This window comes from Canis lupus, chromosome 25 (assembly GCF_048164855.1).
Source record: "Canis lupus baileyi chromosome 25, mCanLup2.hap1, whole genome shotgun sequence".
Lineage (NCBI taxonomy): Eukaryota > Metazoa > Chordata > Mammalia > Carnivora > Canidae > Canis > Canis lupus.
The window spans coordinates 38,705,093-38,718,756 of NC_132862.1; the positions used below are offsets into that span (position 1 = coordinate 38,705,093).

Genomic DNA, 13,664 nt, shown 5'->3' on the forward strand with positions numbered 1-13,664 from the left:
CCCCCCAACCTCTCCAGCGCCCCGGCTGCCGGCCAAGCCCCCCGACCATGCCCCGTGCCCCACAAGCCCCCGCGACCCCCCAGCCCCGTGCAGCCCCGAGCGCCCGCAGCTGTGGTGCCGCCGCGCCAGGCATGCAGGTGAGCGAGAGCCGGACCCCCCCGCCCCCGCCCGCGGGAGCCCGGCCCTGCCCTTCCCGACTCCGCGCCCTCGGCCCCCCGCCCGGGCTCGAGCCGCCTGCCCCTCGGCGCGCCTTCCCCGCGGTGCTCTCCAGCCCTCCGCGGGTCCCGACTCCATCCTGCCCTCCTGGCGCAGCGGTCCGCGTCCCCGCGGCTGCCTCCATCCCGCCTTCGGCTCAGCCCTCGGCTCCGGCATCCTTCTGTGTCGGGTTCCCTTTCTGCTCTCGACGCTGCCTCCCTCGCAGTCCCTTCGCTGACCTCCTGGTCCTCGTTTCTCCCCCCGCCCCCTCCCCACCGCCGCTCTCCAGCCTGTCGGGGGAGCCGGGCCTGTGGGAGGGGTGGGCCCGGGGCCGCGCTGGGGATGGGGCCTGGTTCCCCCACCCCGAGGCCCCCGCCCCACCCCCAGCTCGTCTCCTGCGCACAACAGGTCGGTGAGAAGCGAGGAGAGGGTGGGGGTGGCGCGCCAGGCTGGGGACTGCGGGCTTCCTGGAGGGGGTGGCTAAAGGGGGTGCGGGGCCCCGGGACTGGAGTTGACGTTGGGTGGTGGTTGGGGGGGGGGGTGATGCACAACGCTGAGAGGCAAGTGAGTCCTGGAGTCAGCTGGCCACCGATGTCCCCGTGAGCCCTTCTCCGCTTCACTGGTTCGCTCTAACCTCCTCCTTCCCTCCCTCCCTCCTTCCCTCCCTCCAGCTTCCTAAGCTTCCCGGCCCTCGCCCCCTTAGCCCACCAGGCTCCCACCCCTATCTCGTTCCAGAGCTCCATATCCCTTTACATCTGAAGAAGCACTTTCCAACTCCTCCATCTTTGCTGCTCAGCTGTCATCCCCAGTCCCTTCCTCTTCTCATTTTATCCTCAGCATGATGTTCTCTCCTCTTCCATTCCCTTGTTCCCGGTCTCTGGTCTTCACTCCTTTTCTGTCTTCCCCCTCCACTCTCTCCACTTGCCATCCTGTCTAGACCTTTCCTTTCTTGTCCTCCTGCCCTTCCCCCATCTTCCCCTGATCCTGTGACCCCTTGGCCCTCGACCCCTTGGCCTTCGACGCTTCCCTCTCTCACCTGTACTCTTATTCTCCCTGCAGCATCCTCCAGGCTTCCAGGCTTCTGTACCCACCCCCTTCCCAGTCCACTCTTTCAGGCAGACTCCTCTCCCTCACCCCATGCTCTGTACTCACTTCTTCACCTTCCTTCTCTCTTCACTCCTAACCAGCCCTTCCTCTCTCAGCCTCTAACCCCTCGCCCCTCTCCCCACTGCCCTCTTAGCCTTGCCCTTCCCCAGATTTTCCCATCATATTCTCCTGATCTTCTCTGGGAGCACTTAATGTGCAGATTTAGACCAGAATCTTGAGGATCCAGGGTGTCCTATCCTCCTCCACTCTGAGGAGTCTGGCCCCCCTGGGTCTAACCCCCTCAGCTCTGAGAACATTTCCTTTCTCTTTCAAAAACCGACCACCCAGATTTTCCCAGGACTCTACCCAGGAGAGCTACATTTGAGGGGGTGACCTCTCCCCAGCTCCACTTCCCTTCAGAGAGCACCTATGCATTGGATGATTTAACATTGAGCAAAAATTATACTCTGTAGTTTCTCTCCCACCCACCTCTGTCTCTCTCTGTCTCTTGCTTTCCATCCCTCCATCCCCTACTCCCCTACTGCTGAAGAGGTAGATTCCCTAGGGCTCATCATAAGAGAAATGCTGGGGACTCCAAGCAGGCTGGACAGACTGGGGTCCTCCCCTTGTGTGCATGCCACGCACACATTCACAGACACTCTGATTGACTTCCTCTTCCCTCCCCCACCCTCAGGCTCCCTCCCTAGCGGTAGGTGCTCAAGGAATCACAAGGTTCTTGGCTCTAAATTAAGCTCCAACAAGAGCTTGGAGCTGTGGGCAGAGGAAGTGAGAAGGAAGGAAGCCAGAGAAATAAGAGTACACTCCGAGGTGGGGAAGTTGCAGGGATCTCTGGGCAGTTGTAGATAGGGGCTGGGGGCTAGATAAGAAACACTTTGGGAGCCCCCCACCCACCCAAGGATGAAAAGTGGCAGCTGGCAGCCTGGGAGACAGATCCGGGTAGGACTGGTGGCTGAATGAAATGGGAAAGCACTCAGGGCAGAGTTGGGATGTGACGACCCCCTCTCTCCCCCAGTAAAGGCTGAAAATCTGGGTCACAGCTGAGGAAGAGCTTGGACATGCAGTCCAAAATGTGGTAAGTCTGGCTCAGCAGATGGAACCTGGAGGCCACTGCTCCTGGGGTCTGGGGCCCCTTCCCTCCTATGTCTGCCCTGGGCCTTCCCTCCTGAGGACCAGACCCAAGGGAAGGAAATGAGGAAATGAGGCCAGTCTTTCCAAGGCCCACCTGCTTTTCCAGAGAACGCTGGAGGGAGGCAGCGGGATCTCTGGTATGAGCCTGTGCTCCCCACATATTAGCCTGAGACAGGCTTGTGTCTCACCACCTTTCTCTCCCTTCTTGCAGGCCTGCACTGCTGCTGTCCTACCTCCTCCCTCTTTGGCCACTGCTCTTGCTGCCCCTCCCACCACCTGCTCAAGGTTCCTCCTCCTCCCCTCGAACCCCACCAGCCCCAGCCCGGCCCCCCTGTGCCCGGGGAGGCCCCTCTGCCCCACGCCATGTGTGCGTGTGGGAGCGGGCACCCCCACCGAGCCGATCCCCTCGGGTCCCAAGATCGCGTCGGCAAGTCCTGCCGGGCACTGCACCCCCTGCCACCCCATCTGGCTTTGAGGAGGGGCCACCCTCCTCTCAGTATCCCTGGGCTATTGTATGGGGCCCTACAGTGTCTCGAGAGGATGGGGGGGACCCCAACTCTGCCAATCCTGGATTTCTGCCCCTGGACTATGGTTTTGCAGCCCCCCATGGGCTGGCAACCCCACACCCCAACTCAGATTCCATGCGGGGTGATGGAGATGGGCTCATCCTTGGAGAAGCACCTGCCACCCTGAGGCCTTTCCTTTTCGGGAGCCATGGGGAAGGTGAGTGGGAGCAGGAGAGGCTGATGGAGGGTACGAGGTGTAGGGAGGCTGGCTGAAGGGCCACGACAGAGATCTTGTCTGCTAGTTCCTCCCACAAATGTGTCAGGCACTGTGCTGGCACAGGGGGGCGGAGATGAAATGCCCTCTGAGCCCTGGAGGAACTCAGGTCCACTGGAGAAGACAGATGTGTAAACGCTCAGGGAAGAGTCAATATAATAAATGCTCTAATAGAGGCACACACAGCATGTTTTTAGCAAAAGAGGCAAGGGAGAGATTACTGGTGCCTGGGGATCAGGACACCTTCCAAGAACTGACATTGGAGCTGGACCTTGAAAATGGAGTGGGAGTATTCCATGCAGAAGAACACTGTGAATGAAAGGGATCTTCAGGGTGACATCTCAGCTCAAGGAATGCCAAGATAGGACCACTAGTTTGGGGGTGGGGCTAGTACAGGGATGGACATTCCTACCCCTAGTTTCTATGCAGATAGAGGGGTTCTCTCTGACCTTGGAGCCTCCTCCTCACCGCATGTATACAGAAGATTTGGGAACATAGAGGAGAACTAAAAACTTCAGTGAAAGCTGATGCTAAGAATAAAGGGGGGAGGGTGGGGTTCAAGAAAGCAGAAAGAGTTGGGCAATGTAGATTTGAATAGCAACTCTGCAAGTTTATTGAACTTGAAGCTTAATTCCCCCCCCACCCCCCAGCTCCAAGTTTATTGAACTTGAAGCTTAATCCCCCCCACCCCCCAGCTCCTACCACCTCAGGCCTCCTAAAATTTTCTCCCCACCCCAATCAGGTGTGGATCCCCAGCTCTATGTCACAATTACCATCTCCATCATTATTGTTCTTGTGGCCACTGGCATCATCTTCAAGTTCTGGTAAGCTGCGGGGAGGAGGGTGCTGGCGGATGGGGATCTAATGTTTGGTAGTGTTTGGTTGGAAGAAGGGCAGGAGCAAGGGCCACATATTTGCTGGAGGTGGGAGAGAAAGTGGTGGATTTAGGCAAGGAAGACCTTGGGAAAAGGTGGTAAGGATTTGATGTGGGAGACAGAAATTGGGGCAAATTCCTTTTCCCAAGGAAACACATGGATAATGGGAGAGGCAGGGGAATTATGTGCACTGGGGGGCTTGCAAAGGGATGCCTACGCGGGCATCCCTTGTCCCCATTTCCTCCAAGACAGAGAAAACGGACCCATTCTGCAGAGCCCCTTTTTGGAGCTGCCTGGAGAGGAGGGAGAAAGTCTGGAGCTTTCTTTGCATGCATTTAATAAGGGGTCACTCAGTCCTTCACACTTTACTGAGAATCATTAGACTCAGGTGTCCAGGTCATTAGCTGATTTTGAACTAGAACTAAACCAAACCTTCCAGGCACCTGCTAAGGAGAGAAATGGCTCTCCTGGGAATGCATGGGGGACGGGGCAATTCTGGGAGACTGTGTTGGTGGGGAGGAGGTACTGATTCTGTGGATCTGGACCAGGTCTGGAGGATTGTTTACACCCCTGGCCGCCTGGAGGTAGAGAAAGTAGCTTTATGAACACTCAGTCTCCAGATATTTCTTATAAGGAACTGTTAAGAGGCCAGTTTCTCTGCTGTAGGATATTGGGGGAGGATGGGGGAGGATATTGTCTGAGGGAGGATGGGGGTGGCCAGCACTGCAGGCCCAGGATGGGGGTTTCTTAAATGTGTGAGAGAACCTCTTTCCTTCCCGTGTACCAGCTGGGACCGAAGTCAGAAGCGGCGCAGGCCCTCTGGGCAGCAAGGTGCCCTGAGGCAGGAAGAGAGCCAGCAGCCGCTGACAGACCTGTCCCCAGCTGGGGTCACTGTGCTGGGGGCCTTCGGGGACTCGCCTACCCCCACCCCTGACCATGAGGAGCCCCGAGGGGGACCCCGGCCTGGGATGCCCCAGCCCAAGGGGGCTCCAGCCTTCCAATTGAACCGGTGAGGGCAGGGGCCAAGGGCTGGGAGGGCTGGGAGGTAAGGCAACTTTGGTCCATGGCCTTGGTTGGGAGAGCTCCCTCCTGGGTGGGCGGGGAGAAGGTAGACCTACATCCCCTCACAACTCCTGGCCCTCCCTAGGACTGGACTAGATCCTCTCTAGGGGACCCTTCCTTCTCCCACTCTCTGTGGATCTCTGTCCTGTTCTCACGTTGTCGTTTAACTCAACTCTGCCCTCTTCTCCTTGAGTCCCTTTCTTTGCCTTGGACTTCCCTTCGATTCTGGCCTACCCAGTGGTTCCTGACTGTGCCCTTTCCCTCTTCCTCTCAGGATCCCCCTGGTGAATCTGTGATGCCCCCTCAATGTTGGGGTGCCGCCAAGCAGGAGGCCGAGGGGCCAGCATAGCCCCCATCCCACTGAGGGTGGGACAGCTGTGGGAGCTGGGGCCACGGGTACTCCTGGCTCCTGCCCTTGCACACCACCCTGGAACCCTCACTGGCCCCATAGGTGATCCTAGCTGCTCACCCTCCTCTAGGTGGGGGCCTCACATATTTGTGGCTTCTGGTCCCCCATCCCTACCCTTGCACACTCACATGAAAGCCTTGCACACTCACCTCCACCCTCCCAGGCCATCGCACACACTTGTGTTCTTGTACAGCCAGTCTTCTGCACCCTCTCTCCACCCACACCACCCTTCCAATCCCTCACATTTCTCCCTTCGTTTCACACTTTTCACTCTCTCTTCCTCTCACACTCCATGCTCAGCTCAGTTGCTCAGTGGTCAGTGGGTGACTTTCCTGTTACCTCTCACAAGCATTTCCTGGCCCATGTTGTGGTGTTGTGTGTTGTGCTCACACTCTCCCTCATGAACACCCACTGATCTCGTTTCTGTGGCCTCTGCATGCTGCCCCAGAGGTGGGTGGGAGGTGAGCTGGGCGCTTCTCTGCCCGCATCTGTCACGGTCCCATCCCATTCCATATCATGTGTTTTGTTGTCTCCCCCATCCCACTCCAAGGGCGTGCTCATTACCCTGAGGGCTCCCCCATGGGAATGGGGGTAGTGAGGCCCCAAGCTTCTCCCCCCCAACTGCTAAATTCTGTTGTCTGGAAGATGGGTTTTGGGGAGTCACCTGCTGCACTACACAAGAAAGGGGCTCCCATTTGCCCTTCCTTTCCTCCTAAGTCCCTTTTGTCTTATCTGTCTGGCTGTCTGTGTGTGGGTCACTGGAATTCAGAGTCCCTGAGCCAGTCCTCTACTTCCCAGCCTCCCTGGGGGCCTCCCTAACTCCACCTAGGCTGCCAGGGACTGGGGCCTACTGGTTCAAGGCCATCGGGAGCTCTGCCTCCCAATCTATCCCTCCTTTTCCTGGGCTCCCTCACACTCCTCCTCTCCTCCCTCCTTGGTTCTTCCACTCTCCTTCTTTTTGCCTGTCTCCCTTCTCCTCATATTTGTCCCTACTTCTCACCATTTTTCCGCCTTCCTCCCTTCTTCCTCTCTTACCTGGCTCCTATGCTGTGATATATATTTTTGTATTATCTTTCTTCTTGTGGTGATAATCTTGAATTCTTGTGGGATGTAAGTTTCAAAATTTTCAAATAAAGCCTTTGCAAGATACTGGAGTTAGTTCTGCTTATGAACTCTGAAGAGAGGAGAGGGAGCAGGCAACAGGCAGCCAAGAAGGGAGGAAAAGAAGGATGGGGGTTTGAAAGGAACCCCTTAAGACTCTGTGTGACATGGGCTGCTCCAACCTGGAATTAGGGTTCCTGGGTTTTTGTTTTGTTTTGTTTTTAAGGGGGGAGAGGGGCAAAGGGAAATGGAGAAAGAGAATTTTAAGCAGGCTTCCAGCCCAGTAGGGAGCCTGATATGGGGCTTGATCTCATGACTCTGAGATTCTGACCTGAGCTGAAGTCAAGAGTCATATGCCTAAACTACTGAGCCATCCAGGCGCCCCGTGGGCTTTGACTTGGAACAGAATGGAAGAAGAAACTGAAGGGAGCAGCCAGAGCAAGAGAAACTAGAAGAGTGGCTTGCTTGTTACTTGCCAGTAAAGGTCAAGAGAGACCATAAGAAAGGAGACAGAGAACCTGGGTGGCTCAGCGGTTGAGCGTCTGCCTTTGGCTCAAGGCGTGATCCCGGAGTCCCACATCAGGCTCCCTGCATGGAGCCTGCTTCTCCCTCTGCCTGTGTCTCTGCCTCTCTCTCTCTGTGTCTCTCATGAATAAATGAATAAAATCTTAAAAAAAAAAAAAGGAGACAGAGAAAAGGAACAGGCAATGAAGCCAGCAAGAAAAGGAGTGAGCTGATAAGACAGACGGAGGGTAAAGGGTGAAAGGAAGAGAAAAAATGGAGTAAAGGGGAAGAGGTGAGAGGGGCCACAAGGAGGCTGCTCTTCTTGGTGTATTTTCAGCCTCGCTCCTGAACTTGTCCCCATCTACAGCTGCCCTCCAAAAGCTGTGCAGCTTTAGAACCCCTGTGGTTAACTCTCACTAGCTTTCTCCCCCTCCGCTCTGCCCTAAGAGAAAGGAACTGCTAGGGTACAAGGGCAGGATCAAGGGGTATGTTTGGGGGAGGGAACAGGCTGCCCAGCTGGGATCAGTCACCTCTGAGCCCCCCATTCTAGGTTTGGCTCTAGTGAAAGCCCTGCTTAAGCCCACATATCAGCCTCTCAGCTGTTGCTAAGTTCCATTGCCATGGTAACCACCCAGGTCCCATTTCTCCCCCCACCCCCATCTGTGCCCCACTTGCTCCCTGGAAATGGGGAGCTCCTGGGAGGAGAGGATACTGTTATGAGCCAAGGGCAGCCTGGGTTATCCCAGACTCTGAATGCCTCCAAGCATTTTGCAGCTGGAATTAGGAGTGTATAGGTGTTGGTAGGTGTATGTTTTAGGTGTTGGGGAACTTTCCTGTCTACTCAAGGAAGTGTGTGTGAATCCATATAGCATACAATGGCGAGGGGAGGAGGGAGCATATTTCTCAAGACCAGAGCAGCACATTTGGGGTATCAGACTCCCTGAGAAAAACAGTGCTACAGAAGAAAAAGCCAGAGCAGGAGCAAGGAGTGATGAGCCAACCAAAAGCAGAGGTGTAAAGCCAACAAACTGCTGAGGAGGGCTCAGAGTCAACTCAGAGAGGCCTAAAGAGAGCCCAGTGGCAGCTGGCAGAGGGAGAGGGCTGGATGGAATGGGAGGGTGCAGGAAAAGGTGCTGAGGACATGGGTCGGGGGCAGTGAGGGATGAATCTGAGGTGGATGGGAGAAGAAGCCTCACTAACCTTTCCCTTCTTTCCCCCCAGGAATCTAGTCCTTGTCAGGTGGGGGGTGGGGAGGAGCTCAAGTGCCTGGAGAGCACACCACTGCTCTATCACCCTCTGCAACTGTAGTTCTTCAGAGGGACAGTGTGACCCCGAGGCTCATCCATATGCAAAAGGCATGCATGAAGGCCCCTAATGAAGAGGGAATTAATTATTGCCTGATTAGCCTGCTGTTTCTCTAAATTTAAATAAATTAAAATACACCAGCAAGACACTGGGAAATCCTCACCTGTTCCTTCTCCCGAAATGCCCTCCTTCCCCGTGGAAAGTCAGATGGCAGGGAAAGACAGAGGAGAAAGGAGACGTCCTAGTCTCCTGAGCTGTCCTAAAGGAACTATCCCAAACTAGATCACATTGTCAGAATAATCAGGATGAGTTGGGAGGCCCTGGGGAACAGATCCTAACTTTTATCTTTCATGAAGTTGAAACAGACTATGGGGCCTTTGGAGGTCCTTGAAGGTAGCAAGTGGTAGAGCAGAGAGTCACTGCTTAGTGACAGACCAAGAACACAAACAATGGCCATATGACCTTTTTGGTTCTTGGAAGCCACACATCACAAGCACCACTGGGACCAGTATCTCTCATCACTATGCTTTCTTTGCCTCCTGAGCTGTGCATCAAATGACTCAGCCCATTTTTCTGGAATGCTTACCATTATGGCTCAGACCAAACCAGGAAATGGGGAAGCCCCCAGGAGGAGGGATCTCCCAGGCAGAGCTCAGGGTGTGGAAGTGATTCAAGATGGAAACAGTGTGCCAGCTGGAAAACCCCAGGCTAAAATTAACAGCCCTCCTCCCCCTACGCCCCACATTTATCTCTAAAGCTCTTCTCTAAGGAGTTCAAAGCACTTTAAAATCTGGCTTCTTATATAGCAAGGGCAGAAGCAGGGCTGACAGTTGGAGACTTGGAGGCTCAGCGAGTACCTGTTAATGAAAATAGGAAAAGAACAAGAGGAGAACCAGGACTTAAGAGTGATTACTATGATTTTGCTCTCACTTCTCTATCTCAGCCTCCAAAATTGACGTTTCTGGAATTAGCAATTCTAACCCATGCAGCAACTAGGTCTGGTCACATCTGAGCCCTTAAGATCTTATCCTGCCAACTGTTGCTCCTCAGTTAACACAGACTGAGTACAGAGCCCCAAAGTGTGATCGAGACAGTAGACACTTTCTAAAAAAAAAAAGATACAAACTATAATGACAAACCAAAGATACCTATCTTCTATTTAAACATTTAACTTAACTATTTTTAGACATCCTTGGTACTTCCTTGCTGTGATTTTGGAAAAAAAAAAAAAAAGGACCATTTAAATCTTCAGAGTCTAATTTTCATTATCCATAAAGTAGATAATTAAAAATAAATTTATTTTTATTTGACTTCTTTTCTTTTTTTTTTTTTTTTTTTTTTTTTTGACTTATTTTCTTTTCTAAGCAAAGGGCTATTACTGTTAGTAGGGGGGACTTCAATTCTGCTTCAGCCAAAATAGAGCTCAGCTCAGGGGATCCTGGCCAGATCACGGTGAAGGCAGCATTCATTTACTCAAAAGCATGTATTTATGCACCATCTACTATGCACTCAGCAAAGCAGTGGGAAGGATGCCATGTACGAGACTGTTTCTTCCCTGAGGAACTGACAAGTTTGCTGAAGAGTCAAATATATGAAATAGTTAAAAGAGCAACAAAAGGTACAGACTAAATGCTGTGGAAATTCAGAGAAAGAAATCGTTATGCGTTCGAGCAATCCCGTAAGGCTTCCTGAAAAGAGTTCATATCGTGTTCATTTATGGAACAAACGTTTCCTGACCACTTACTAAATGCCAGGCTCTGAGGATACAGGGGTGAACAACTCAAAGCGCTTGCCCTCATGGAGCCGATATTCCAGCAGGAAGAGGTGAACAGCAAACGATCTATCGGGGGTGATGAGTGCTGTATTTAAAGGTAGAGCAAGGTGAGGAGATAGAGATTGGGGGGTGGAGGGCAACAAGAACACAGAGACCGAAGGCCAAGAGCACTGGTGTGCTCAGGGAGATCATCAGTTACTCTGGGGGGCCTAAGCCCCTACTGAGGGACCACGGAAAACAACTGACACATCCTCATCCCTTCCTGCAATTCAAAGCACTGAGACATTCTTGAGAACAAAACGAAAAACAGTGGCAACTTCCTACCTCAGTCTATTTTACACTGAGAGAAGGGAAACGGACCCACCGTCATTTAAGAACCCCTACCTCCCTACCTCCCTACCTCCCTATCGCCTCCCGTACCTGATGCATAATTCATAAACCTGTCGGCTTCCACCCTCCCACTTCCCCAGAAGTCCCTTCCGGAAGCCCGGGACAGCACTTCTGAAGGTTCAGCTTCTGCCCTTAGCGGAACCCGCCTCCGCTTCCGTTGTGACGTCACATCCACACAGGGCTCTCTCGCGTCCCCGCAGAAGCCACTTCCGCCCCTACTTTTCGTAACTTCCGCCCTGAGACTCCCAGAGCGCTGGCAGCGCCGGATGTGCTCTGCCGCTCCCGGAAGTGACTCGACCTTTGCATTCCCTCCCTCCCTTTCCCCATTACCGCCCCCCCTGCATTGCCATTTCCCTCCCTCCCCCCCTTTTCGTTTCCGGCGCTCCCGCCTTCTCTCCGCCGCAGCTCTACTCCGAGTCTGTTGGGGGGAGGGAGGGAGGGAGGGGGCGTGGAGGGATCGGGGTTCTCGGGAGCACGAGCTGCAGCACCACTTCCGGGTGAGTGTTAGAGGAGGGAGGGAGGGGGGCCACCCACTGCCTCGCGCCCCCGCCCTGCGGGTGTCTCGCGCGCATTCCGTGCGTGTGAGTGTGTGGGTCTGTCTCGCGCCGAAAGTGCGTGCCCGCGCGCTCCGCCTCGCGCTCTCCCCCCTCCCCTCGCCCCCTGCTGGTCCTCCCGCCCCACTCGGCTCCCTCCTTTCCCAGCAAACGCCGCCCCTCCCGCGCTCTGGCTCAGGCTCTGGCGCCGCCGCAGCCGTCGCCGCCGGGTGAGTCTCGCGCCGCTGCAGCCGGCGCGCGCCAAGCTCTCTGCTCCTCCCCCCTCCCCTTTTCCTTGGGGGGGGGCGTGGAAGGGGGGGGTCCACGGTGTGACTGTATGTGTGTCCGTCCCGGAACCGGAAGTGGTTGTGAGGAGCGGGCGATGGGGAGGAATGGGGGGGCTTAGGGGGCGGGTGTCTGTCTGGTGGGTGGCAGAGTTTAGCTCCCTGGAGGGGAAGGAGGGACGTCCCAAAGAAGGGTCTTTCAGGAAGGGGTGGGGGGCGACATCAGGGGAAGGCTCCCGGGGGCTGTCTCGGGGGAGCGAAGGTTTTGGGGGGACAGCTGGGGTCTCCAATAGATAGACCCCTGTGCAGGCTGAGGGAGGTACTTCTTGGCGCAAGGCCTTGGGTAGGCAGGGGCGAAGTCCTCGCACAAGTGGGGGGAAGCCAGAGGAAGTGGCCGGGCCTGAACTGGCACTGTGCCTGACACAAGGGCTTGTGCATCCCCCCTGGCCTTCAGCTTTGCCTTCTGAGCCAGTCCTCAGAGGGCAGGGGCCCATCTCTTCCTCCACCTCTTCTCTTCTCTGACCCCTGGTGACCTGTGGCCCTGGGGAAGAAAGAAGAGCCAGTATCTCAGCCCAGGAGTGGAACCCAAACACGGGTGATAGAGTTCACCTTAGTTCCTGGGAATTGGATTTATTTCTCTTGTATCCACATAGTGGGTGGCACTGCACTCCTTACCATACCATTGCACCTTTGGATTGTTGGTTCGGGGTCTGCCTGCCTTCCAGACTGACTGCTGACAGTGGAAAGAATTCCTGAGGTTCTCCGCAGTTCTCTGGTGGCTGCACCCTTACTGGCCCCTGTAACCCAGACGATTTGTTTACAGAAAGTTCAGGAGCCCTGGAAAGGAGAAGGAATAAGACGACAGGAGGAAGAGAGAGAGAGGGTAAGACAATTTTGGGTTAATGGCTTTTCTGGTTTGGGAGGAGAAGGGGTCATAATTAAATGGGCTTCTTGGGGGACAATGTGACAGAGTCCTTCTAGTAATAACAATTGTGATACTGGTGTTTGCTGTGAGAGGAAGATTAATTCTTGAAGATACCCAGGAAGTTTTTGTGTATAAAGTTAGCACTGTATCCCCATCACTTTCCCTTCCCACTAGTATTCAGAAATGATTTATGAAATGCCCAAGTGAAGTCACTAAATAGAGTTGCACTGTGTCCAAAGGAGGAATTTATTCTGCTCTGGGGACAAATGGGCCCCAGTGGCCAGTATAGTCTTTGTGGTCTAGCTTATGGAATTGCTTTCCTGTGTTTGGAACAAGCAGAGTTGAGTTTAGAGTGGGGTTTATATTCTTAGTATCAAGTGGACCTGTTGAGTTAGTTAAATCTGTGACAAAGGGTTATTTCAGTTTGATGTGTCAGGGTGAAGTTTTCAGGAAAGGAATACAAAACAAATTTCATCTGTGGGTGCTTTGAAGGCAAGTGGATAAAATTGTATGGAGTGAACTTCAGAAGTAGGTCTGGAAGAATTCAAAATATGAAGTTTGATGGTGGTAGAATTTTAGGTAGTCTAGAAATGACAATGTGAGATCCACCAGAGTTTGAGTTCAGAGTCTCTAATCCTAGAGGTGTCTTGTAAGAACTGATTCCAGTCTGGTTTATAAAACTTATTCCCCATCGATTTCTGAGCCAAGTTGATAATTAAATATTAAGTGCACATTTCCTCTTCTGTAACTGCCCCACCCCCTTTCCCCTGCCCACTTTTTTGGGGGGTCTTGTATTTTCCAGATCCATCATTTGTAGTGGAATGGGCAGGACAGGGGAACCACTATGCTCTTCTTCCCACAAGGTACTGGGTACCATGGTCCAGTGGTACCCAGGGTAGAAGTTGCTGGCTCTGATTGCAAACTGTGTGGTGACAGTGATCCTGTGGGTGTGTTTGGGCATGGTGTGACGATCTTTCCCAGTAGGATTGAGATAAACCTGTTCTGAGTTCACAGATGGTAGGAAGGCCACAGATTGTATTGGGATGGTCCTTCGTGAATACCCTTAGAAGTTGAGGAAGATTTTGTTATCTTACTGAGAAAAAAAAAAAAAAAAGGTTCACTCTGTTTCTTCATTTCAAATCCTTAGCTAATATCGCAGCCTTTCTGCAATTGTGCATTTTGGAGCAGTTTTTCACTGTAGAGTGTCTGAAGTCTGTGGGTCAAGTTCTTTTCTGTAGTTGAGTTTGACTTGATTGTTCTTTGAATCTCTTATTTATTGTTAGTGCTTCCAG

At 53.6% G+C, this 13,664-nt stretch overlaps 2 protein-coding genes and 1 long non-coding RNA gene across 22 annotated transcripts in view; 2 read left to right on the forward strand and 1 right to left on the reverse strand.

Moving 5' to 3' along the window:
- PIANP (PILR alpha associated neural protein) lies at positions 1-6,705 on the forward strand. Of its 2 annotated transcripts, none has more exons than XM_072797502.1 (6): positions 1-137; positions 2,315-2,374; positions 2,642-3,153; positions 3,953-4,034; positions 4,873-5,094; positions 5,422-6,705. In XM_072797502.1, the coding sequence occupies exons 2-6, from the start codon at positions 2,358-2,360 to the stop codon at positions 5,441-5,443; spliced, it is 855 nt and encodes a 284-aa protein (XP_072653603.1). In that variant the 5' UTR covers positions 1-137; positions 2,315-2,357; the 3' UTR covers positions 5,444-6,705. The 2 variants fall into 2 exon arrangements, with proteins under 2 accessions (XP_072653603.1, XP_072653604.1); XM_072797503.1 differs by lacking the exon at positions 1-137 and adding an exon at positions 2,039-2,109.
- On the reverse strand, positions 6,573-10,917 carry LOC140616747 (uncharacterized). The gene is made up of 2 exons (XR_012017118.1): positions 10,661-10,917; positions 6,573-9,323 (listed from the first exon to the last, which is right to left on the reverse strand). It is a non-coding gene; the product is annotated as an uncharacterized lncRNA (long non-coding RNA).
- Positions 10,869-13,664, forward strand: part of ZNF384 (zinc finger protein 384) — a 19,820-nt gene continuing 17,024 nt past the window's right edge. For 6 of the 19 annotated variants that reach the window (XM_072797473.1, XM_072797481.1, XM_072797472.1 and 3 more), the window contains exon 1: positions 11,553-12,330. The gene's annotated coding sequence lies outside the window, so the exon portion shown is untranslated. The other 13 variants (XM_072797482.1, XM_072797483.1, XM_072797478.1 and 10 more) reach the window with 13 other exon arrangements.

Coding starts and splice junctions, on each gene's coding strand:
- PIANP (XM_072797502.1), top strand. Junction 4,035..4,872: donor GGCATCATCTTCAAGTTCTG/GTAAGCTGCGGG, acceptor CCCGTGTACCAG/CTGGGACCGAAGTCAGAAGC. Junction 5,095..5,421: donor CCAGCCTTCCAATTGAACCG/GTGAGGGCAGGG, acceptor TCTTCCTCTCAG/GATCCCCCTGGTGAATCTGT.